This window comes from Moschus berezovskii, chromosome 24, assembly GCF_049115385.1.
Source record: "Moschus berezovskii isolate FMDL1 chromosome 24, NW_MosBer_1.0, whole genome shotgun sequence".
Lineage (NCBI taxonomy): Eukaryota > Metazoa > Chordata > Mammalia > Artiodactyla > Moschidae > Moschus > Moschus berezovskii.
The window spans coordinates 43,832,865-43,859,789 of NC_142483.1; the positions used below are offsets into that span (position 1 = coordinate 43,832,865).

At 46.6% G+C, this 26,925-nt stretch overlaps 2 protein-coding genes across 3 annotated transcripts in view; both read right to left on the reverse strand.

Moving 5' to 3' along the window:
* The window catches only part of RAD18 (RAD18 E3 ubiquitin protein ligase), a 102,331-nt gene extending 92,622 nt beyond the window's left edge, over positions 1-9,709 (reverse strand). The window contains exons 1-2 of one of the 2 annotated variants that reach the window (XM_055414376.2): positions 9,566-9,699; positions 5,800-5,881 (exon numbers count right to left, since the gene is read on the reverse strand). In XM_055414376.2, the coding sequence (XP_055270351.2) occupies positions 5,800-5,881; positions 9,566-9,616 (133 nt within the window). In that variant the 5' untranslated portion in view covers positions 9,617-9,699. Of the gene's footprint in view, positions 1-5,799; positions 5,882-9,565 lie in introns of both variants that reach the window. The other variant, XM_055414375.2, reaches the window with a different exon arrangement.
* A 9,604-nt stretch (positions 9,710-19,313) lies between these two features.
* Positions 19,314-26,925, reverse strand: part of SRGAP3 (SLIT-ROBO Rho GTPase activating protein 3) — a 251,993-nt gene continuing 244,381 nt past the window's right edge. Inside the window, exon 22 of the mRNA XM_055414378.2 lies at positions 19,314-24,236. Within this exon, the coding sequence (XP_055270353.1) occupies positions 23,823-24,236 (414 nt within the window). The 3' untranslated portion in view covers positions 19,314-23,822. The remainder of the gene's footprint in view (positions 24,237-26,925) is intronic.

Consider the following 26,925-nt stretch of genomic DNA (forward strand, 5'->3'; position numbering starts at 1 on the left):
GGGGATCCATAGTGGCTCAGGCAGTAAAGAATCTGCCTGCAATGCACGACACCCAGGTTCCATCCCTGGGTCGGGAAGGTCCCCTGGGGAACAGAATGGCAACCCACTCCAGTATTCTTGCCTCGAAAATCCCATGGACAGAGGAGCCTGGAGGGCTACAGTCCATGGAGCTGCAAAAAGTCAGACACAACTGAGGGACTAACACACACACACCCCTTAGTGAAGTAGTCTAATAGGCTCTATCCCCAGTCATACTGAAATCAATGAATTGTGACCAAAAAATCACATCCATAACATGTGATTCTGATTGAATAACAATTATTTTTAAAAAATTAATATGTTTTTGTTACTAGGTTGAGCCATAAGAAACTTTACGGTAAGTAAAAAAAAAAAAAAAAAAGACAAATATTGGCAATTTCAGTAACATAACATTGTGCACTTACTGCGTGAAGCATGGTAGATGTATTAACACTTTCAATCCTTACAGCAGCTCTGAATCCCATTTTATGAGAAGGAAAACACGGCACAGAGCTTAGCCAACTTGCCCAAGATCATGGAGGTAATAGGTGGCGAAGGCAAGTACCACAGTCCATGCTTTTAACATACTTCTAACTAATTATTTAAAATATTATAATCTGCTTATAACACATGCTTATGATATATACCTATATAGTATCAATAAGTATCTAATCAGTACCTCCACATGCACTAGGGTATGTAAAATGAGGCCACTTCTCCCTTTTCTGCACAATCTGATATGTTTTCTTCTGAAATGAGATCAGACACTAGTCCAAAGTAGATGAAGCCCTTGGCTTACTTTCAACTTCCCAGTCTACTACCAAATATGTGCTGGTGAACTGCAGACCAGCCTAATTTATTCTCCAGTGAGCAACCATATTTCAAATAGAGCAGCTGAAGACCTTCGAACCATGTATTTCCAGGTGGCTTTATTTAAATCACCTGTGAAGTTTGTTTTTCCACCCGCGAAGCTCAACTGTGAGCCATGTGCATAGGGTGGGGGAGGGAAGAGTAAAACAATGAAATAAAGGGTAGCTTCACAGAAACAAACAAGCCCAGGGAAGAAGGTATTTCTCATCTCCAACAGGATACAGCCATCTGCTGGCTTTTATGTATCAGAAGAGCATAGCATCCTGACAGTAAAAATCAAGTTTCTAAAACTTAACCTTTTGGCATGTGATCCTAAGGATTTTATGAGAAAATAAACCATCTCAAAAATAATTCTGAAGTGTCCAATTAAAAAAGAGAAAATTCATTTCCAAGTTTGAAAGGAATAGGAGATCGTTTGAAAGCTGAGGAAAGTTGGCCTCTGCCTCCAGTTCCAGTGTTAAGTGATCAGTGAGCTGATAAGAGAATAACATTCTTTCAACTAATGACCAACACTCCAGCATTTCTGTAAGTGTGGCTCTGCATAATCGCATGTCCTTTCCATATATATAACTCTCTCTTCTCCCCTGTCTTATTTCACAATGCTGCCTCATAAGAATGAAAAAGAAGAATAACACCGATTATTGGTCTGAAAGAATATTATATTGCCTCTTAATTGAGCAAACGTCGATAAATAGAACACTTCACATTTCATTTTTTTTTTTAGTAAAATTAAATTGCTTTTTATTCCAATATAAGCCTCAATTAATTAAGTGAGTCAAAATTCACAAAAGGAAAAGAAAAATGACTGCTGGTTCATCTCTAAAATAGTGGTAATTTAACAGTACCTAAAAGCCAATGATTTCATCTAGCAGTAAATATTTGAGCATCTCCCACTATCAAGTCAGAAAAACTGCGCAAGTGCAAAGCAAACTGGCACTTGAGCAGATCAATCTATTAGTGAGAACAGTTCTCACTTAATGGTGTTTTATGGATTGGACTAAGCCGAGACCCTCTCCCTGCAAAAGTTCTCTTTAACAACATGGATTTGGATCAATTTAATTGCCCCACATTCTGCCACTACACCCCACTCAAACCGTAATAGCAGCAGATAAGAAAATGTAGTGTTTGTTACCCATACTGAAAAAGCTAAACATAGGAAAACAGAATAAAGGAATTTAAAAAGACAAATCCTGAAATGTTTAAGGACCAGCAAAGTGGCTAGGATTCTGGGTCACTAATTCCAGTCAATCCAGGATGACAGCAGAACTCGACAGCTAAGTCTGGCTCCCACTAAGCTCTGGGGGCTTTTGTGTCATTGACACAATTATAGACCCAGAGCAACTTTTAGTCTTGAGGGAACCTGTGACAATGATTAATAGAAAAGCGTACTGAATCATGACAGGTAGAACATGAAAAATAACCACTCATAAAATAAATTATCATTATTGGAAGTACTCTTCACCGACTTCTTAGATAAAGAATGACATCAGTGATAACTGGATGTGACAAAGAAACAAGAAAAAAAGAGAATGGAAGACCAGTTTTTCAGCTAAGTAGGGTTCACGAAATTCATTTAAAAAGTCATCTTTCTTCCCTAAAATGACATAATTAAAATCTACAGAGTAGACGTCCATGTCTGTCCAAGAGAAAGTAACCAATATTCAAAGTTACTCTCCTTCTACAAACAACTAACATACTGGGGGGAAATATGAAAAAAACTCTCTATTTTCAGACTTTGGACAACTATGGAAATGAGAGAAGTTCTACCACAGCCCAAGAAACCTGTCCATAGGCAATTTCTTGACCATAGCACAGGAAGGAAAGCCGAAGGCCCGTCAGTCTTGCTAGTTGAGAAAACAAAGATCAGAGTTCAGGGCAATCCACGCAGCTATAGTTCACAGAGCAGAGTACCGAAAAGAGAGAAGCTACATATATGTAAAGATCTCCAGAAACATATATCTACTCAATTCTATAACTGAACTTAAATCTACACATATACAGAGATCCATAAGGCCAGATACAGATCAACTTCCAGGGAAAGAACCATAACTGGAGTGGTAACAAAGGGCCAAGAGTTCGTAACATCTCTAGCAGCCGGCCTGGAGAAACCTCACTAAACACTTGGGCATTGAGTAGACACCCCAGAGCATCATACCTTAGTATGAGAGGAGATTAGCCAGAGCGAGTGGATGTTGTCAGAAAGATGGCAAACAGGAAACCAGCCGCTGTTTCCCCATTGGTAACACAAATCAACCAGACAGAAACCAACTCCCGTGATAAATAGGGATACTAGTTTAGATGCTCACATACCCCAAGACAAGCACAAAATCAGTCACATCAAAGCTCGTAGGAAATATGTGGCATTCACTTGCCAGAGTTCCTATCCCTGGCTCAGCACTACATAATCAGAGAGAGACTCACAACTCCCAGCTTTTCCCAGGGAAAGGAGAGAGGGAAGACTGAAACACAGATGAAATGTTCAGACTTTTCATGGAGCTGCCCAGGAACTGGTTTCTACCATGCCTGAATCAAAGCACTCATAAGAAAAGGAACCAGGTCCGAGTCACTGAGAACGAAGGTTTGGATGAGGACTCACTCACCATTACTCCTCCCCTGGGAGTCCCAGCTCTCAGCTTCTCTTTAGGGAAGAACATGCATCCAACATTCCCACTTTTCAGCAGGCTGCCTAAGAGACTTGTTTCTATCTTACCCAACCCACAGCACTGAACAGACTTACTCTAGAAGCTGGGAGACTAATGTGAACAGAAAAGAGCAGGGCCGCAGTGCAGATGGAAGCTCATACAGCTCAGTGGCTTCTCCTTTGGAGAGAAAGAGAAGAGACCAGTATCTCAGCTTCTCCAGAGACTGCCTGAGGGACTGCTTCTACTTTTCCTGACTCAGAGGGCTGATGGGTGCCTAAGGGCCACCAGGAACAAAAGACAGCTGGGCAGTTTGCTACAGTTCCAGAGGCTGTGCAGTACCACAGATATAAGAAGAAGTAAAAGATTATATATTAAAGATAACACTGTTCAGTACAGTTCACTCGCTCAGTTGTGTCCGACTCTTGGAGACCCCATGAATCACAGCACACTAGGCCTCCCTGTCTATCACCAACTCCCGGAGTTCATTCAAACTCATGTCCATCGAGTCGGTGATGCTATCCAACCATCTCATTCTCTGTCGTCCCCTTCTCCTCCTGCCCACAATCCCTCCCAGCATCAGAGTCTTTTCCAGTGAGGCAACTCTTCGCATGAGGTGGCCAAAGTACTGGAGTTTTAGCTTTAGCATCAGTCCTTCCAATGAACACCCAGGACTGATCTCCTTTAGAATGGACTGGCTGGATCTCCTTGCAGTCCAAGGGACTCTCAAGAGTCTTCTAGATGTTAATTATCCTCAAATTGATCTCCAGATTTAGTACAATCAGGAAATGGCAACCCACTCCAGTACTCTTGCTTGGAAAATCCCATGGACAGAGGAGCCTGATGGGTTCAGTCCACAAGGTCACAAAAAGTCAGACACAACTGAGCAACTTCACTTCATAGTAAACATCCCAGCAGGCTTTTTTTGGGAAAGATACTGACAATCTGATTCTAAAATTTATGTGAAAATGCATACAAAATGTAAAGATCCTAAAAGAACCAAAACAATGTTGATAAAGAAAAACAAAGTTGGAGGAGCGACAATACCTGACTTGAAGACTTACTAAAAAGGCTACAGTAATTAAGACAGTGTCATTCTGGCACAAGGATATAGACATAAAGAACAATAGAACAGAGGAGAATCCAGAAACAGACCCACATGTAAATTCCCTGGGGCCATACTGACTGACATGGAAAGAACTCTATCCAGTGACAGAAATGTTCAAGCTCCACCAGAATCGTTACATGGTATAAACATTTGTTGAAACTTACTGACAATTGTACCCTTTACTGTGCACTTGAAATGGATGCCTTTCGTTACATGTAAATTATATCTAAGTCAAGAAGATTTTAACACAGATTTAGAAACAATCCCCAAAACTTCTGTTGGTTCCTAATATGAATCTACCCTAGAAGGAAACTAAGACTTATTAAGGCCCTATAATGTGCCAGACCCTGGACTCTCTACCTCTGACTCTCCCAACCATCTCCTAAGGCAGAAACTACTCTCCAGAGTTTCACAGTTGAAGAAATGATGGGCATTTGCAAACTCACCCACCTAGTAGGTGAAGCGCTAAGTCAAGCGAAGCTTACGTCTCACGCCCATGCTGCTACCATATGTCTTCTTTATGGAAACTTTTCCACCAAAGCTACTACTACCCACTAAAGCCATTTTTAAGCCTATTAAAAAAAAAAAAAAACTCAAAGATAGAGAATAAGAAAGATCATAAGCCTAGATAAGACATAAACTGGACAGTCAGATACTGAACAAGGACAGGTACACCCCTGTGTACTAAATACATCAAACTACAGTATAAAAAATGCGTACATACTAGACTCACAAGAAGTACAGACACATTTCAATATGTGAGTCTTTCCACCATCACAAAGCACGTTAAGTGATAAAACTCTCTGTAATACTCTTCAGTGGGAGAACTCGTCCACCAGGGTTTTTAAACTTTAAAATTCTACACCAAGGACTAGTTGGTTGAACCACCTACCTCTCAACCTGTCAAAAACAAAAATTATGAAATTTAAAATCTAAAAAGCACTGGACAAATAACGATACATAGTGATCAAAATCTTCATTCCCATAAATGTTATAAAAGGCATAAAATTATCCGAGAGGCAGATAGTGGAAAAGACCTTCCCAAAACTTCAAGACAGAGGGGCTAAAGGTGTAAATAAATATGTGTACTTATCTTTGGTGTCAATAACACTACGTTATGTAAAAATCACATTTTTCTAACTCAGAGAAACAATACATACTTACAATTATGTGAACACTGAGGAATCATCATTGCGATGTTGAAATATTCAAAGCAAATTCCACACCGCAGCAAATCATCTACTGTCTGAAATACAAAAATACATATATACCTATCAGAAAGCCACCAAGATTGGAACATCTGCCACAGAATTCTTTCTCCATCCCCTAAGAAAATAATTTAATAACACTTCTGGGTCATATATATAAATTTAAAAGTTAAGTCCATGTAAACTGCAAGGTAGAGAAAAACCTCCTCCATATGAATTGTTCAGATTCCCACTCCATACTGCCAGCCCTTCACAAAAAAAGAGGCCTACCCTATTCTTATTCCACTTGCCATGTGTTTCCAGCTTCTATCCCAAGCCTTCTCCTCTTTAGACCCTACTTCCTGGCCTACAGTCAGTGCTGGGTGAAAGGTCCCCAAATCAGGGAATATCACAGACAAACATCAGAAAGTATCCAATTAAAACCCTTGCTTCACAAATGAGTAAACATGTATCTAGAGCAGGCTACTGCATAGTGCATATCAGTCAATAAGGACTAAACTTCCGGTTTCCCTGCTGCCTCAGTCTAGTGCTTTCTGCATGGTACTAAACGGTGGGGTCTTAACTGCTCCATCACCAGGCAAGTCACTGTTTCACATACTTTTTGAAATATGTGAGTGTATGACCTAAATTTAAAAGTTGTTGTTACTTGCTAATTCATCTTCAATTCTTTGTGACCCCATGAACTGTAGCCCGCCAGGGTCATCTATCCATGGGATTTCCCAGACAAGAATACTGGAGTGGGTTGCCATTTCCTTCTCCAAGGGATCTTCCCGACCCAAGGATCAAACCCGCTTCTCCTGCTGGGCAGGTGGATTCTTTACCACCTGGGAAGCCCAAATTTAAAAGCACAGACAAAAAGATTAATCGGTGAACAAATCTAAAATAATAATACATAACAACAGAACTATGTAGTTTAATAGTCTTAAGAGGTCTATAGCATCCGTATGCCAATTTTACAGATGATTATAAATTGAGATTTATAGAGATTACAAATGGAATCAAATCCAAGAAGTTGACTCCACGGTGATTCCAAATTTTAAATACATATACACATTGTGGGTATGTGTATGCATAAGCAGACATGAGAAAAACTGAAGGACGATAAGAGAAAACATTAAACACTGGTTCTTTCTGGATAGTAGGATGCTACGTAACTTTCATTTTCTCCTTTATCCTACTCTAAATTTTAATTTGTTCTACTATCTACAAACATCTATAATCCGTCAAAAACAAATTTCTGGAACAGTAAAACCAGGGAAATAAACAAGAGTTGGACTGTGAAGAAAGCTGATCGCCGAAGAATTGATGCTTTTGAACTGTGGTGTTGGAGAAGACTCTTGAGAGTCCCTTGTACTGCAAGGAGATCCAACCAGTCCATTCTAAAGGAGATCAATCCTTCCTCATTGGAAGGACTGATGCTAAAGCTGAAACTGCAATACTTTGGCCACCTCATGCAACGAGTTGACTCACTGGAAAATACTCTGATGCTGGGAAAGGCTGGGGGCGGGAGGAGAAGGGGACGACTGAGAATGAGATGGCTGGATGGCATCACCGATCTGTGGACATGAGTTTGAGTGAACTCCGGGAGTTGGTGATGGACAGGGAGGCCCGGTGTACTGTGATTCATGGGGTCGCGGAGAGTCGGAAACGACTGAGCGACTGAACTGAACTGAACTGAAACATTCAAATGCCCAAATCTACAATTATTTTGGGTGGTAATCTACCACTGATGCAAAAAGCTAGAGGATTGTGCTGAAAATCAATTAAGAGCAGAGGCAGAACCAGAAGCCTAAGACCCGGCACCTGGTCTGTTTGCTTCCTTCACTCTTGCCATCCTCTCCTAGAGGAGTGGTTCTGCCAGATGTGCTGAGCAAGATCCGTGGAAGGTGACACCACATCCGATGAGCTATAACGTTCCTGTACAAATGTCCAGTTCAGTGGATGCCCTAAGATTTCCTCAACTTAGAGAAAGTAGAAGGGGGAAATACAGAATAGGTGAGAAGACTGAATCATTCGAGCAATGGTTCTTAAGTTTTCTGGATCACAGATCTCTTTGAAAAATAAATAAAAATTATGAATTCCCTTCTTAAAAAAAAACATACATACAGAAAACAATATATCAGTAATTCCAAACACCAAAGTTTTCCCATGGATCCTCAGTTAGGAATTATGGATTTGGAGTCTGATTTCTATTCATTATAAGAAAGAACTCCAAATAGAGCTACTTTAGGAAACAGCTAATTCTTTGTCCCCGGAGGAGTTCAAGCAAACACAAGAGAAATGGGTGGACACACTGTAAAAGGAATTAGAATGGGGGTGGGGGGGGGGGAGCCTGGCTTTCCAACCTTCAGATTCCATGATTCTAATATGGGCTCAGTCACTTACACCACTGAACACTCTCTGGTGCTGAATCCTACACTCAGGCTCAGGCTGCCGTGCAACAGCCAACCCAGAGACATGGAACCTGCCACTAAAGGAAACTGTGGATGTTTTGTGGGAATCCATAAAATATGCTTAAATCTACAAAGCAGGTAGCTTTACAAGTTACAGAGCTTTCACTTCCCTTATTCAATTCATAATCTTTATGACAAATAAAAAGCAGGGGGAGAAATAACACGTTATGTGTTGATAATAATAATAAAGATACATTAATTTAATGCTTACTACCTTCTAGATGGTCTTTCCAGATGGCTCAGTGATAAAAGAATCTGCCTGCGGACTCAATCCCTGGATCAGGAAGACCACAGCTTTCCAAAATCCTTCCAAAATGTCAGCTTTTGACTCTGGGGAGATCTCAAGTCACCAGGCACTTCAGATGACACAGCAGATATTAACCTCTTCCAAGTCCCTTCACTTAATCCTCAAACTCATCTTATGAGTGAGTGGGGCAGATACCATAATTCCTAGTTAACAAAACTGAGCAACAGAAGGAGAACGTGATCCTGCTCAGTCACACACTGAAATAATCACAGAACAAGGAGAAAAACCAGGCAACTGATTCTTAGCTAGTACAGCACAGTGTATTCGCTCTCAAACACTAGGAATCCAATCCAGGACTCACTACTATTGTTCATGGAGCAAAAAGGAATTTTATTTAATAGTGAAAGACTTCAATAAAATGAAAGGCTGGTCTAAGCGAGAATCCAGATTTGTCTGAGAGAGAAAGAGATGCAGAAGAGTGAAGAGTTAGAACACAGTTAGGGAGGACTTAACGCAAATTAGCACTAGGCTTCTTGAGCGTAATTAAAAGAAATGAAAGAAAATGTAAAGGAGACCACCTGCTTTGCTAGGTGATTAAATAAACGTTTTTTGATGCAAGATCCACCCAAACTGTCCGGTGTCACTGTGGGAGATTCTCCACTGAAGTACTGTGAGAGTTTACATAATGCTTGACACACTGTGAGCCCTAAGAAAAGATTAGGTGTCACTGTCGTTTCCACTGTTTGGAGTAATGTTTCTCTCAAGATCATCGTTGTTGTGACTGAACCGCAGAATATCCCGTTCCATACGACGGCCAATCTCGGCTCACCAGCAGTGACCGAGGTCCTGACCGGCACTTGCCAGAGGAGGAAACAGGCCCAGCGTCACGCGCTGGCAAGCAGCCGGGCAGAGCCGAGTACCCTGGCCCAACTGGCCGCTGGCGCCCGGTTCTTTCTCCTCCTCAAGGTGGGGCTGGCCTCCCGCTGTCGCCCAGACGGCCCCGACGTCCCCAAGGCACTCACCTTCATGACTGCCAGGGCCGGAGGCCACTGGGGCTCGACCAGGGAGTCCATAGTCTCCTCTAAAGAAACTCGGGGGGGGTCCGCTTCCCGCTGGTCTCCCGCGCTCCTCGGCCACTCGAAATTCCCCGCGCTACTGAGCTACGTCATCAGTCCGCGACGCGCCCGACGCGTTTGCAGAGCATGCTGGGAGTTGCAGTACGTGGGCGGAGCGCAGCCAAAGATGATATTGCTCAAGCGCCAGGCTCGGACAACGGCTCTATGCGCACCTGTGTGGTTAAAAAGCCCACAGGCAGGTTTTGTACTGTACCCTTACTAAATGACTGCCTGTTGAATTTTAGAAAAAGACAGCCTAGAATCAAACCGCATCCAGGCCTTGTCAAACCCTTCCAAGTCTAGGCTCATGCCTCCTCCTTTCGGTCGCCCTCTCTGATTGCCATAAAGATCTGTCCCTGCTCAGAGCCGGGGTTTTCACATCCATTTCTCCATCTCACTCCATCACAACATTGCGAGGTAAGTATTACCATTGTTAGTTTACCTGGGAGAAAGCTTCGGCTCAGAAAAAGTGAATAGAGTTTCTTTGAGTTACACAATGTCTTTGACCAGGCTACAGACAGAGCCTCTGGACTTAAAATAGGAGTTCATTTCTCGCATAGGATGGTTAACCTAATTTAACATCTTAACTTTGGAGCATAGCCTTCCAAATATTTCCTGTGCAGAAATGCAGATACAGGTTTTTTCCCCACAAATGTTATTATATTAAATGCACACCTCTGTCAACTTGAATTTTTCTGTTTGCCTACAGACATCCTGAGACTTCTCCATGTTAATACATGTAGAAATACCTCATTCCTTTAATAGCTATGTAGTCCGTAATGCTGGAGAAGGCAATGGCAAGCCACTCCAGTACTCTTGCCTAGAAAATCCCATGGATGGAGGAGCCTGGTAGGCTGCAGTCCATGGGGTCGCTAAGGGTCGGACACAACTGAGCGACTTCACTTTCACTTTTCACTTTCCACTTTCACACATTGGAGAAGGAAATGGCAACCCACTCCAGTGTTCTTGCCTGGAGAATCCCAGGGAAGGGGGAGCCTGGTGGGCTTCCGTCTATGGGGTCACACAGAGTCGGACACGACTGAAGTGACTTAGCAGCAGCAGCAGCAGCAGTCCGTAATGCAGATGTACCACAATTTATTTACCTTTGCCCATCTGACAACTGTTTAGGTTGTTGCCAGTTTTTCATTATTACAAACAGTTGCAATGAACACATTATCTATATAAATCTTGGCATACCTGAGCCAGAATATCTGTGGATAATTTCCTGTAAATGGAACTACTGAGTCAATTTGTGTGCTCTTTTGACACCACAGTAGCTAACACCGTATGACTTTCCAAAAAGGCTGGACTGATACATTTATACTCTCACCAAGTGAGTATGAGTGCTTGTTATCCAACCAGCACATCACCCAGACTGTGTGCTCAACTCAGCAGTCATAGATAGGCTGCCTGATGTGGGCCTCTCACATGAGGTCTCATGGGCAGCAAGTCAGCACAGTTATATTGCTCAGGAAGACCCCTGTAGCTTGCCACTGCCACCACATGTGGTCCATGCATCCATTCCTGCAATCATTTTTTGAAGTGTTTACCATTGGCCAGTCACAGCTTCCCTCTGAAGTAGGCAGAAGTGAGGCTGCCATTGCCATTTTAAAGACAAAGACACTGAAGCTCAGAGAGGTTAAGGCTTCACTACTTTGGGCCCTCTTCATAAGAAACTCTGACCAGAGTTTGTACTTAATTATCGGAGAAGGCAATGGCAAGCCACTCCAGTACTCTTGCCTAGAAAATCCCATGGATGGAGGAGCCTGGTGGGCTGCAGTCTATGGGGTCGCTAAGGGTCGGACACGACTGAGCGACTTCACTTTCACTTTTCACTTTCACACATTGGAGAAGGAAATGGCAACCCACTCCAGTGTTCTTGCCTGGAGAATCCCAGGGACGGGGGACCCTGGTGGGCTTCTGTCTATGAGGTCACACAGAGTCGGACACGACTGAAGTGACGCAGCAGCAGCAGCAGAGCCAGAGATGTACTTAATGATTTTTCCCAGTCTATGCCCAAAGACTCACTGGGCAGTAATGACATTAGCAGCATTTGGACAGAGGACTTTAATATCCTTTATAATAATAGCTGACACTTATGAGGCCCTTGTATACAAAGCACTGTCCTAGATGTTTTTACACATATTGACTTATTTCAGGCTCACTTCAATCAAATGAGGAAAGGGAAATATACAGATTAAATGACTTAGGGAATTCTGCTAGTAAGTGGAAGAGGAAGGACTTGACTTGGCCAGTCTAGCTTAAGAGTCCATATTAACCAGTACAGAATATTCCCTTAAGGCCCTCATCATGAGACTTATTCCCCTTTTATAGATGTAGGAACTGAGCCTCAGAGAGGCAAAAGGACTCATTCAAGATCACACAGCTCATCGGTGGCAAAGTCCAGCCTTGAATCTAGATCTTTTAGCCCCAAACCAGAAGGTATCACCCATTGACACTTTATGGAGGAATAACTGAGCAGACAAGGCCTCAGGGCAGAGATCTAAAAAACCCAGGATGCTGGACCTAGTGGGGCTCCAAAAGGAAGGTGGAGAGTGGTAGGTTAGGGGATGCAGTGGGTTTGTGTCAGCCAATCAGAAAAGGGAATGTAAATGAGCTCCAGAGTGCATTGGATACATTGCATCCAGGCTTCTTTGGATGCACTGTCTAGTTCTAGATGCAGGGAGAGAGGGTAGGCTTGGGAAAATAAGAAAAATGAGACCAAGAGCAGATCCCGAGTCTGAGTCCACCAGTAATTGTTCCTTTATGGGACTAGTTGGTTACACAGTTTAAGGGGGCCAAGTGCTGAGGAGGTGAGAAAAGGATAGAGAGGAGATGAGAAAAGAGAAAAAGGAATGGGGAAGGAAGGGGCGAGAGAAGACAGAGAGATGCATGCTTCCCATTCAGTTGGGCTTCCCTGGTGGCTCAGATGGTAAAGAAACTGCCTGCCATGCAGGAGGTGCAGCTTCAATCCCTGGGTGAGGAAGAGCCCCTGGAGAAGGGAATGGCTACCCACTCCAGTATCCGTGCCTGGAGAATCCCATGGACAGAGGAGCCTGGCAGGCTACAGTCCACGGGGTCGCAAAGAGTCAGACTCTTCATTCAGCTATGAAGACAGATTTAAAAGCAGGCATCACTTGTTGAATCCTGGGGTCCAAATCCACCTCCAGGGCTCTGAGGAGCCTCTGGGCTGCACCCAGTGCCATTCATCTCTGAGTTCCTGCCCCCAGCTGCGTGGTGAGACTGAATGACGGGGCGAATCACCGGAATAAGCCCACATTCCCGTAAATCTCCTCCCTGGCTGAGCAGTTCCCTTCCCACCCTCTTCAACAGCACCAGCTCGAGCCCACCGCTGAACCCGGGGAAGGAAAGTCCACTTGAGGGCACAAGCAGGTTCTGAAAGCCACTTTGAGCTCAGAAAAAAAAGCATCCCCAGGGAGACCTGGGTTCGATCCCTGAGTTGGGAAGATCTCCTAGAGAAGGGAAAGGCTACCCACTCCCTCCCCCCATAATATTTACCCACCCGTGGGAGTCAGTCTCCTATAACAAGCTGCTGGTTCCACAGACATTCTCCTTCTGTTATATCAATAAAGAGATTGTACTTCCTCATTCAGAAGTAAAAACAAAATGTTCTGTACAAAAAAGTCAGTGCTCAGTAGACTCTCCTATTGTGAGGATCCAGGACAGGGCTGCCAGATTAAGCACAGAAAGTGAAAGTGGCTCTGTGGTGTCCGACTCTTTGTGACCCCATGGACTGAATTCTCTAGGCCAGAATACTGGAGTGGGTAGCTTTTCCCTTCTCTAGGAGATCTTCCCAACCCAGGAATCGAACCCAGGTCTCCCACATTGCAGGCAGATTCTTTACCAGCCAAGCCACAGGGAAGCCCAAGAATACTGGGGAGGGTAGCCTATCCCTTCTCCAACAGATCTTCCCGATCCAGGAATTGAACCGGGGTCTCCTGCATTGCAGGCAGGTTCTTTACCAACTGAGCTATCAGGTCAGTAAAGCCCTTTTAAATATAAGTAGATTCTAAACATGGCATGTCACATACTTAGACTAAAAATTATTTACTGGGTATCTGAAATTCAAATTTAACTGAGCATCTTGTAGTTTTATTTGCCAAATCTGACGACCTTAATCAGGGGAATTTCTTCCAGCTGAATATAGAGCCTGGTCTGGTTATATCTTGAAAGGTCTTGGCCCTCCCTGCACCTTCCTTTTTGGGTCTCTCTTCATCACACTCCTCTCTGTCCCCCATTCTTCCTCCCGGATCCCTGCCATGCCTCGAATGAGGATGTGTGGATCATCTGGCCCGGGGACTCTGGGACACAGACAGTCCAACAGCAGAGCTAGGGACCACCGGAAGGAGGCAGGGTGGGAATCACTCAGGACAGAATTCTCTGTTGACTAAAGGAACAAGATTCAGAGTCACACAGACCTCAGTTTTCATCCACCCTCTGCCACTGACCAGGTGATCTTGGATGAGTCACTAACTTTCAGAGCTTCAGTTTCCTCTTTTGTAAGATAAGAATACAATGCCTGTGTCTGAGAGCTTTTGGAATAATTTTGTTTTCTAAATGTTTTTTAAATGTTGGGAGGCACCTGCTAAGGTGTCTGACACATAGTGAGTGGCTGGCTATGGCAGTAGGAGTAATAGTCATAAATATGACGATTAATACCCATGGTTAACCAGATGGCAGAGCGGCTCTGAAGTCAGACTGCCTGAGTTCAAATCTCAGCCCCACCGTTGACTAGTGCACAGGTTGGAGGTCACTAAGTACTGTCCCCATGAAGAGGAATCAGGGCTCCTTGGAGACGTGACTCATTTTAGACCTGGGGCAGAGTAGGTGCAAGAGGAACCTGGGAGATCTTATTGTGCCCAAATGAGGATGTTGCCCAGAATGAATGGAGCCAGCTTAAAGCTGCCCCTGCTGACCTAAGTCACAGAAAGAATATTGACTGTAACTCACTGGAATACATTGACTATTTTAAAATCCAGGAATTTATAATGGGTCTCAGCAGAAGCAAAGGAAGTCCTCATTTTCTACAAATGGAGGTAGGGATTGTACTGGTTTCTTACTCTTAAAGTTGATAAATAAGGAGAAAGAATTAAGTATTTATTCTTCTCTTCCAGAATGAACTGTATTTTAAGCAAATACTAGCCTTTGTTGATGAGAATTCTAGTTGATAAACACAGAAGAAATAAAATTATAAAATCATTGTAAGACCATTGGGGTTCTTGGGGAGTGGGATACTTAGGTTCCAAATGATCAGGCCACAGTGAAGGGCTGAGGGTGAACCCACCTGAAACTACCGACCCACCTCAGCAATCCTGAAAGGGGGAACCAAACAGCACAGAGCCCTTGATGTGACATGATGTGGAGAACACACCCTCCAGGAAGCATTGCTGCCCAGAAAGGGTGAAACTGAACCTAATCAAACATTGAAACCCAACTCTCAAGTTACAAGACTGAATTAGATGAACTATTTAAGGAACACCCAACTGCTCCCTACTGCGTCTCTCTTCCCCTGAGTTTCCTTCACTGGACACACATGACACTTCACTTTGTACACTTCTGGTCACCAAATGTGTGGTTTTTCCTCGAATAAGCAATCCTCTACAACCCCTGTAGAGTGTCCTACAAGTTGACATAGTTCCGACACTGTCTGCCCAGAGATGATGTCAGATCCTGCCGGTTCAGCTCTCACAAGACTCCCTCCCCTCCCCTTCAGATGCCAATCAGAAGCTCAAGTGACCATCACCAGGGCTCCTGACCAATAGCCTTCGATCAGAGACCATGGATCCCACCTGCTATTTTACAAATGGCCACATGATGGCAGTAGGGTATTGGGCTGGATGTGGGCCCAAGCTTTGAGAAGGAAATGCAGAGAAATCACCCCATGCATTCCACATGTATTTATTTCATCTGATCCTTGCATTTAATCGAACATTCACTAAGGGGCCTGTGCTGGGCTTCTAAGCGTCAAAGCGGCACATTCAGCCCCGATCCTGCCCTCCTGCAGCCACTTGTCTAAATAATGTCTGTGTATCTTGGGGCCACCAGGAATCTCGAAGGGTCCGTACAGACATGGGTGTCTATGTGTTTGACATTGCTGAAATGGATACCTGGGCTGGGCATATTAGAAACAAGATGGTTTATATGGGGGTAGGGATGGGGGCCCAGGGAGTAGCCAGCCACCTCTTGTTTTGAGTTGGCCTCTTCGACAGGTATTCAAGTTTACCGTTTATCAACTGTGTGCTCTGCGGAAAGTAACTACTTCTCTGAACCTGATGGGGCTCAATAACAGTTAATACCCTATAGTTTCTCGGTGGGAAGACAATGAGATAGTCCATGTGAGTCGCTTACAATGGTGCGTGGCACACACTAAGTGCTCAATACAGATGCATTTATAAACATGGATGTTCTCATTTGGGGCTCTGCACTAGGAGCAGTCAGTCAGCTAGCTGACTTACACAAAGTCCCCAAGGGCAACTGTGGAAAAGGACAAATTTGGCTTTGGGCCTGGGGCACTGGAATTGGGACTCTCCAGAAGGAAAGATCATCTTTATAGCAGTTACATGTATTGAGAGTTTTCTCTGTGCCAGGCCCTGTCCCAAGCACGTCTTATGTACTAACTTACCTACTTCTCACAAGCCTCCGCAGTGGGTACTGGTACTGTCCCTGCTTTAGAGGTGATGAAACTGAGGGGCAGGACTGTAGAGAACTTTGCTGAGGCTTCTTGACTGGTAAGGAGGGGAGGGCCAGGCGATCTGGCCTTAGAGTCCTCATTCGCATGCATGGGGATGGCTGTACTCTTCTTAGGCCATGGGTGCTGTGGGGAGGCAAAGCATTTACCTAGAGATGGGGGTCAGGGGAGCAGAGCAGATATGGAATCCTGGACTTAAAGCCCCTGCACATCACCCTCCTCATGTGTCAAATAGGGATGCTAACAGAAATGACCCCTGTGGGTGGTCTTAAGTGTTCAGGGAGGTGGAGTATGTGAAGTACTCCGCACTGTGTTCTGGGAAGAACATCCAGCATAGGATCGATAAGTATTAGCTTTATTAAGTTAACCTGGAGTCCAGGCATAAATGCAAAGTTGGAATGTATCTACATGAGCATTTTTCTAGTGTATCAGTTAGCTATTGCTGAGTAACTACTCACCCTACAACTCGGTGACCATTTATTATTTACCACGGTCTAGAGTATGAGGACCGGAGAAGGCAATGGCAAGCCACTCCAGTACTCTTGCCTAGAAAATCCCATGGATGGAGGAGCCTGGTAGGCTGCAGTCCGTGGGGTCGCTATGGGTCGGACACGACTGAGCGACTTCACTTTCACTTTTCACTTTCACACATTGGAAAAGGAAATGGCAACCCACTCCAGTGTTCTTGCCTGGAGAATCCCAGGGACGGGGGAGCCTGGTGGGCTTCCGTCTATGGGGTCACACAGAGTCGGACATAACTGAAGTGACTTAGCAGCAGCAGCAGCAGAGTATGAGGACAACCCCCAGGATCTCCTGATAGAAAGTGTGGGTAGGGTTGACACCGCCCTGGACACTGGGGCTTACTTACCTCTAGCTGCTTCAGGGATGACCTGCAGGGCAATTCTGACTAAGATGAATTAAACTTAAGACTTTCCTTGTGTTGAAGACGAGGATGTGCAGGCAGGGGGAGCTTCTATAGCCATCGGGGCAATCGAGATATATCAGAGTCCCTGGGCTCTGTTTAAGTTAACAGGCAGAGCTCAGCAAAGCCCACCTGAGAGGAAGGGACTGTGGCTAGGAGACAGCACCACACTCTGAACATTTGTGCCTGGACCTTGTCCTAGCCTGGAGTTCCCCACTGTGTGGGCCAATAAATTCTCTTTCCTTAAGGCTGTTTGGGTTGGATAGTTTGTCATTCACAGAATCCTAAACAGATATGCCCTGAAGTAAGCAGTCCAGCAAGGGACTGCTTTGTGGCTGGCAAAGCCATCAGGCAGCTAAAACGTGCCTTTTCTTTGTGCTTCTGGGGGTCAGAGATGCCGTCATTTTGAACACTGTCATAAGGAGCCAAAGTTGATTTCAGGATTCTGGAGTGATCGTCTTGTGCAATTAGACTGTGATCAACCTTAGGGTAGGAACTGGGTCTCATTCATCTGTTTCCCCAGCATCCAGCCTGGGGCAAGGCTCACACAAAGGTGCTTCCCACATCCTTGTTGAATGAACGAGAGGTTTCTGCTTTGGGGTTCTCAAGTGAGCATGGTTGCTTTGAGCCAGTAAACAGATTACAGAATGCACCGCAAATCCAGCCCCTCAGCAGGTTTCACCCTGTCAGAGCCTGGAATTAGCTAGAGGCCACCACGGAGTGTTGAGTGGCTATGGGGTTACTGATGGACTCCCTGAGGCTGGCAGATTTTGTTCTCTTCAAAGTCAAGATCAGTCAGAGGGTGCATGGGAAAGGCAAGGCCCTGGAGCCTTCCTGGACTTCTGCCCACAGAGAGCTACCTTAATCATGGGAGCCTGCTGCTAACCCTGCTGTGATGAACTTGCTCCAGAGCAGGCAGGACAATGAACGTATAAGGCTGCAGGGTTAGATGGACTAGGCTTAGATGAGGGCTCCTTCACTTCCTAGCCTGATCTTAGACAAGTTGTTTAGTCTCTCAGAGCTCCATTTTCTCTTCTGCAGAATGGGGTTTAAGATGGGTTTTGTTGTTGTTTAGTCGCTAAATTGTGTCTGACTCTTTGCAACCCTATGGACTGTAGCCCACCAGGTTTGTCTGTCCATAGGATTTCCCAAGCAAGAATACTACAGTGGGTTGCCATTTCCTTCTCCAGGGTATCTTTCCGAACCAGGGATCGAACCCTTGTCTCCTGCATCTCCTGTACTGCAGGCAGATTCTTTACTGCTGAGCCACCATGGAAGCTAGTTACTTACCTTCAAGAGCGGTTTTGAGAATTTGATGAGAAAATGCACATAAGGGGCTTAAATCTAGTGCCTGGGGCAGAAATAGCTTTCCAGGTGATCCTAGTGGTAAAAAACTAGCCTGCCAATACAGGAGACTAAGAGATGCAGTTTTGATCCCTGGGTCAGGAAGATCCCCTGGAGGAGGGCATGGCAACCAACTCCAGTATTCTTGACTAGAGAAACCCATGGACAGAGGAGCCTGGGGGTCTACAGTCCATAGGGTTACAAAGAGTCAGACACGACTGAAGCAACTTAGCACACATGCACAGGGCAGATGTAAGTGATCAACAGACACTTCACGCACACATAAAGAAGTCCAGGGGGCTGTATCACATGTGTGTAGACAACAGATGCTAAAATGCTACATATGCTGTCACACTGGAAGTAGTATCCTGTGGCCTCTGGTGATGTCATAAACTCTGGAAGGCCTCTCCGCAGATGACGGCTCCCTCTCCTAACTTGCCTCTGCTCTGACAGTTCCCAGCAGGCACTCCTCACTTAGCTCTTCCAGTTAGCTCCGCAGAGGACACAGCCTTCCTTGGATCTTGGCCTTCACCCTGTTGGGTCTGAGCTAAGGGATACTTCAGGGATGCTTCCTGGTTGGAAGCACACGGACCACGAACTGGAGGGTAGGAACACCTGCCCCCTCCCCATCCCCGACGGGCCACCTCACCCTTCCAAAAAGCCACCGGAGCACATTTGGGAAAAGTTAAGCTGTTTTATTTCACAGGGTAGCTCCACGTCAAACCAGCAGGCACCATGAGAATACGCAACAGAGGATCCAGTCAGACACTCTACGGCACGGGCGCTGGGTTGTAAGGGAGAGAAACGATGTCCAGGAGAGGGCAACACTTATCACCACGTGGGGACAGGCAACCAGCAATTTCCTAGGGTGGTTTCAGTTTGATTTTCCTGACAGTTTGGGGAGGAAGGAAACCAAAGGAAACTAAATAGACCAGCCACTCTGAAGCAATCAGAACCGAACCTATTGCCAAACCGTGTAAACAGTCACACTGCCAGGGACTAGAGCCTGAGCAGAAACCCTGGCCAGAAGCTACTTCCTTCCAAGGAAAGTAAAGTGCACCCTGGCCGTTCTGGTTCAAGGTCGTCGTTTGCCTCGGACAGGTCCCACGGAAAGGAGGCATCAGCGAGGAGCAGTCCCAAAGGATGAGACGGCAGGATGCTGGCAGATCAACTTGGAGGCGAGGAGGACCCCGACCTGGCAGCAAAGTCCCTCGCCCACCCCCAGCCCCCCCAGCAGCTTTGGATATGTGGGGAATTCTCTACGCAGCTGCTCGGAGGAGCAGGGACCCCAGAGAACAAGGGAAGTCGGCGTGAGACATCAGCACTAGCTCTGCACAGCAGAAAATCATCTCAGCAACACCTCGGCTCACCCCTTCCTAGCTTTTCCTCCTGACCCCTCCTCCCTGAACCCAGCAACTTTCCCTCCCCCGACAGTCGTGAGCCAGCCGTGTCTTCTTTCTGGGTTTCTCGGGAGGATGAGGCATTTGCTCTAGTGTGAAAAGTCAGGGACAGAGAGACTAAGAGGAAGAACCATTACGTTAGTCCTCGTGGTTTTCCAACAGCCACGTCCACGCGCTGAGCGCCAGGTAACGAGCAGGACCCAGGAAGTCCTCTGCATCCATGCCTCCTGAATGAGAAAGAAATAACCCCCCCGACAAGGCACTCTGAGGGCCTCCAAAAGGGAAGCAAGCCCCGTGCCAGGCCCTTCCCCGCACTGGCCCCACATGGGTACCACCAACCAGCTGGGGAGTGTTTATAAGGCAGATCACTGAGCTGCTGGTTCCGCCGGCAGCCGAGGGATGGCTCCACTTCCCTGCGTCTCTTCCCACTCGGATTTCTTCATGGGATAGGAACCTGGTGGGAATCCATTTCTCTCCTGCCCCTGAGGGCCCAGTGACCTCAGAGAAAAGACCCGCCCCCCCCCAAGTCTAATTCCCAAGCTGACAATTCCCTCCAGTTGTGCGCTCTGTCCGGGGTTCAAAAGGCGCTTCAAGGTGAGAAATCGTTAGCACTGAAAACAAGGAAAGGCAAGAATTTTTCACAGAATCCCACAGTTCAGAGCAGCTCTTTAAGAGGAAAGGGTACTAAAGGGAGAGAGGGGGAGTGGGGTAGCAAGCACGGCTCGTTCTCAATTTTATCCAAGAAAGGTCCTTAGCGGCTGGAGGCTGGGCCACTGGCCCAGGAAACTAGACCAGGAATGAATTTGTTCTTTGGTCAGTTTTAAATGAACATCTTGCTGGTTCATTCCTAAAAGAGACTGAACACCGGTAACACAGAAAGACAAAAGGCTTGACCTCAGGGTAAGTTGAAGGTTAAGAAATCATTCTGTGAAGAGCAAAAAAAAACAACAAAAAAATTGCCCGTTATCAATGAACTGATCAGTACAGCTTCCAGTAATGGTGATGGACAAGTAGGTAGACACCACTTCCCCTTGTACAATTGGTTATACTGAGGACTACTAACTAGGTTACTACATTTCCCCCACACTCACTGTACAGTTAGGTTTCTGGTATTTGTTTTTTTACATTGATCTATCTACTAGGTGCAAAGATTTGGTGAGTGGCACTGGCTATAATTTCATTGTAGCCTTTTTAAAAATTACAGTTTCACATTTTAACAGTTACTTTCCAGCATTTAAGCAAATACAGCAATATATAGTGGACTAACAGAGGCAGGAGTCAGAAGAGAATGCCAATGCTCATGATGGTGGGCGGGCCTGGGTGCGTGTGGAGGGGGCCTGGGACATGCAGAGCGCCAGATTGGGGGAGGGCAATATTTTTCCATTTGGTTCTGCGTCAAGGCTCAGATTTGGAGCTGGATGAGTGGGGTGTGAGTTTGCCTAAATGTGAGCTCATCAGCCATTTCCCAATGGAAAAACAGGTGCGTAAAGAAAACAGAAAGGTCCTGTCCTTCAGGTAGGTAATTCAGTGAAAGGTAGGCCTATATTCAGTAAGGAAAGATGCAGTTAGTCAATTCAGAGGAAAACCCACATGACCTGACTGGTGTTATGTATATCAGGCAACAGATCTGTCAACTCAAATTTTCATGTTTCATCTGGTAGTCATGGCAGAGAATCTGATACTTTGCACAGGAGGCCACTGTATTTAAGGTCTGGGAATCTCTCTGGGGTAGAAATGAGAAGTCTCTTGTCCTGGCTGGACATCACAGAATCCTTGCAAATAAATGGCTTTAGGAGCCAGACCCAGCCACACCCTCAGCCATCTATTAAATCTTGGGCAAGTCACAGCCATCCTAAGGCTTGTTTCCTTCCCTAAGCTGTAATATGGTGGGGTGGGGGTGGGGACTTTATATACTAAATGGCAGAGGGCTCCTAGCTTGCTCTGAGGCTCTTTCATTGCCAATTCTAGGCAAAACGAAGGTCGAATTTGTCACTAGCCTCTCTCTGGCATTCTCTTTTTGAGCCCTTCTTATTCCTCCCTACTCTCGAGGCCAGTCCTTCAGGCAAGGCAGTGTGGCTCACCATCCCTACACACCCAGGTAAATGTGGCTTCATATGACTCCTTCTCTGGGGACCAGAGGAGAGGGCAAAACTTAATCCACTGGGCTGACATGGTAATAATGGAATGTCAAGAGGTGACTTATCTGCAGGATTGTGCTTCATGACTCTTACGAAGCTGGTAGGAAAATTCCACTGCCCACTTCTCAAATGCCATTAGGAGGTTTCAAAAGGAAGGTGCTAAATGGTTTTCACCTTACTGATGACCATGAAAAGAGCAATCGTGTCGGTACAGTGCTTCCTAGGTTGCACGGTTTGCTTGCTCACATTTTATGGAGCAGGAAACTGAGACTCAATGAGGTGACACGCCCCCCCCCCACCCAATTCTTTCCCCTTATTTTCAATTGTGTTAAATGTGCTGGAAGAGGTGGGTGAAAGGGAAGGCAAGCGGGAGGAGGCAGCTATTTCACTGCATAAACTCCACCGAAGCATTCTCTTGGACGGCAGGTGACAAGGACTCCCTCCCCAGGCCTGGTCTGAGCTGCGTCCTCACAGCCCCGTGTGCTTCATGCAAACGGCCACCAGCCAGAGTGCGTCACGGCCTGATTTCAAGTTAAAAAACAATGGGGCTCAAACTCTCCTTGCCTGTTTAGTTCCAGAATCTGACACAGTATAATTAGTAGAAAGAGGAAAAGAAAAAATTAAATATTTTGAAAATGGTATAAGTTAAACCTCTATAGTTACCACAGAATTGTTCCTACAACGTTTCTAGGTTTTGAAGTGTTCCACACCACGGTGTTTGGTTTTTTGTTTTTTTCCTTTTTCCCAACCACACATAATACTGTGCTACGATGGGGCTCAGGCTCTCACCATCCCCTCTTCTACTAACGAACACAGGCCGCTGAGGTCAGGGCTTTTCTCGCCAACGTCCTCCATGCTTTTGGGGGTGCGATTGGTCTTGGCCTCCAGGTGGAAAGGCAGGGTCTCTGGGGTGGATGGGGAGGGGGCTCTGTGAAGTGGTCCCACCTGTGGGAGGAGCCTGCCCAGGGTGCCGCCTGCCCCACACTTCCTTTAGGGGCAGACTGTTCTGGAAGGCCACGACTTCTGGAGATAGTGGGAGACTGGTTTTGTTTTTCTGCAGGTTAGTGGTATATTGCTTCATTCGCAGTTACTGTGGGCCTTTAAATTCTCCCAGAAAAGTCCCTGCAAATCCCACCAAATAACTCAGCGGGAGATGTTTGGTGGCATGGGTCTGAGGTAAATCTAAGTTTCATAAAAAGAAAAAGGAGATCCTATATACATTTTGTATGTGTGTCCAGATCTAGTATATGTATATAGATGCATAAATATATATATATACACACACCTACAGACACATACATTCATACATACGTGTACCTATGCGCACGTATATATGCATGTAGAGAGAATGTCGAGAGAATCAGTTTCCAGTGACGATATGCAGGCGAAGCCATTTGACACGGGCCGTGATCTCGGGAATCGCTCCAGCCGGGGTACCGCTCCTCACTGCGTGGGTGTCTGTGTGTACGCGGGAGGGAGGCGGGGTGCGGCTCGGACCTGGGGCTCAGCTCCGCACAGCCCTGCTCCCAGGCTGACCTTCTGGTCCCTGCCCGACAAAGCCAGGAGCCCTGGGAGGACGCGGAAGTCACTGAGGCCGCCGTCGGCCACGACAGGCTGCAGCGGGCCAGGGCGGTGCCCGCCATCCCGCAGGTCACATGGTGCCCGACTTGTCGGCCGAGCTGTTGGGGAACATCTTCTCCGTGGGCGTCACGGCCGGGCTGCCCACTCCCGAGCTGCTGCTGCTGCTGGACCGATGCTGGACCACGGGCCGCACCGGCCGCATGGGGGGCGGGCGCAGCTGGGCGCCAGCCAAGCGGGCAGACAGGGCTGGCTTGAAGGTGGTCATCATCTCAGTGGAGCTGCTGCTGCTGCGGCGCATGGCGGCGTCGGGGTCACGGATAACGATGGTGTGCAGGGGGCTGGCCGGTTCCGAGCTGATGGGGCCTGGCGGGTTCTTCAGGGGCTCCAGGGTGTCCAGCACCACGTCTGGCGCCTGCTTGACCGTGTTCTGCCTCTCCAGCTCCCGAAGCTCATGCAGAGCCGTACTCATGGTCTTCTCAATGTCCTGGGGACAAAGAGAGCTCTGGTTGGCACAGAGCTGGAGGCCTGGGGACTAACCCTCCAGGGCGCTGACCAACTTGTGGGTTCCTTAGGGAGGCTTCCCCACAAATCTCACTGGCTGGGCAGGAGAATCAATCCCAGGGTGTCTCATAACAGTAAGAGAGAATCAATATGAGCATTGTAGATCTCACAGAGGCAGGCTCCACAGTCAGACAGACTTGTGTTCAAATCCTGGCTCTTCAGCTTCCTTGTTGTATGACCCTGGGAAAGTTACCTTACCTCTCTCAGTCTCAGAATTCTCATTTGTAGGTTAAGTATAATACTGAACTCAGGGAGTTGATGAGTATGAAATGATATGGCCCCTTTGAAGAGCATGGCATGGCACCTGGTACTTAGTGTTGAAAGTTGAAAGTGTTAAGTTATTCAGTTGTGTCCGACTCTTTGCAGCCCCATGGACTATAGCCCGCTAGGCTCCTCTGTCCATGGGATTCTCTAGGTAAGAATACTGGAACAGGTAACCATTCCCTTCTCCAGGGCATCTTCCTGATCCAGGGATTGAATCCAGATCTCCAGTACTGCAGGCGGATTCTTTACCATCTGAGCTACTAGGGAAGCCCCAAATGATATGGTCCCTTTGAAGAGCATGGCATGGCACCTGATAATACAGAGCACCAGTGTAAGCCCCCTCCCTAATAATTCATTTAATCCTCAAACTTATCTGGTAGGAACTACCATTATGCTCACTTCACACATAAGGAATTGGAAGCTCAGACTGGTTAACTTGTCCAAGGTCACACAACTACTTAGCAGCATATAGTCTGACTCCAGAGTTCATGTGCCTAAGCATTAATATTAACAAATCTATTAATGTCTCTCCTTCATCCATAGGAAAAGTGTTCAGAGGTTATATATTAGAACATTCACAATGCCCACCCCAGGGTGATGGGACTGTTACTTTCTTCTATTATAATGTGGTTTTAGAAAAAAAAAAAATGAAAAATTTGAAAGGCAACAAAAGTCCTTATCTGCCTATGCGATTCCTGGGGATATGGCAAGCCACTCCAGTACTCTTGCCTAGAAAATCCCATGGATGGAGGAGCCTGGTAGGCTGCAGTCCGTGGGGTCGCTAAGGGTCGGACACGACTGAGCGACTTCACTTTCCCTTTTCACTTTCACACATTGTGGAGAAGGAAATGGCAACCCACTCCAGTGTTCTTGCCTGGAGAATCCCAGGGACGGGGGAGCCTGGTGGGCTTCTGTCTGTGGGGTCACACAGAGTCGGACACGACTGAAGTGACTTAGCAGCAGCAGAGACATTTAAGAGCTCATCAGTACGAGAGCACTTTGAATGACACTCAAAGAGATTCTGACAGCTCAGAGGGTTGGCCTGGGGTTCAGCATTCCAGGAGGGGGTGCTGGAGCTGGACTGCAGCATTTAACCCGGGAGCTCAGGGCCAGGATACAGAGCCCGGGTTTGGGAGGAGAAAGACTGCTTTACCACTGCTGCTGGGCAACCTCGGGCAAGGCTCAGTCACTCTGCACCACACCTGGTCCCTGAGCTGAAAACCCCCCACTGGCAGTGAAGACAGAGGAGACAGCTGACGTGGTGATGTGTGTGAACTGCCCGACAGTGACCTCTGCTCTCCCCCAGCCAGAGTCCTCGGCTCTCGTAGGGTTTCCCAGGGATGCCTCCACTCAGGCTGAACTGGGCCACCAAGGGGACAATGAGGGACAGTGCTCAGAGCCTGTAATGGAAGATGCTGGCCCCACTTCAGGCTCCACATCACTATTGAGACACACTAACTAGCTTTTCTGCCCTGGGGCAACTCTGGAAAAAAAATGGAAAGTGCAGTTAGACTGATAGGGCTGGTGCCTGGAGGTGTCCTGGCCAGCCCCGTCCCGACCCAGGTCTCCCTTTACCTTCTTTCCTCCCCAGTCCTCAGGTGGCTGTTGCCTGCTGGGCCCCCACACCAGGCTCCAATCCATCCCAGCCTATCATTTTGCTTTGTGAAGAGACCACTGGCTAATAGCCAGTATTAGCCTGTGGACTTCCCAGGTGGCACTAGTGGTAAAGAACCCGCCTGCCAATGCAGGAGATGGAAAGTGATATGGGTTCAATTGCTGGGTCGGAAAGATCCCCTGGAGAAGGAAATGGCAACACACTCCAGTATTCTTGCCTGGAGAATCCCATGGACAGGGGAGCCTGGCGGGCTACCATCCATAGGGTCGCAAAGAGTGGGACACGACTGAAGCAACTTAACACCAAACACAATATTAGCATATATGCTTCGCCAAGATACTTCATCCTTTGCCCATACCACTGTCTACTTTTAGAAGACACTGTTTGTGCCTTTATCCACAAGGATTAGTGGTGGTGGTGGGGGTCCTGCACGACAGGAGAGAAGGCAGTCCTGTCCCCACTTTTGCTACCTGCCACCCCTGCAGAGGTAAATGGCCACCTTCCATGCCCCAGGCTGCTTAAATGAAGTCCCCCACTGACATCACTACTCAGTCTGCTCTACTCCAGCAGAGCCAAAAGGCAACACTAATGAGTAAAACATAATTATCGTCCCTCTACCACCATCCCTACCATCCCCACCACTCCACCCTTGCAGAGTGTGGGCCAGAAAGACAGCAAGCTCAGAAAAAGATCAGCTGAGGTGTTTAGGCACAAGCCTGGCGTTAGTCTGAGA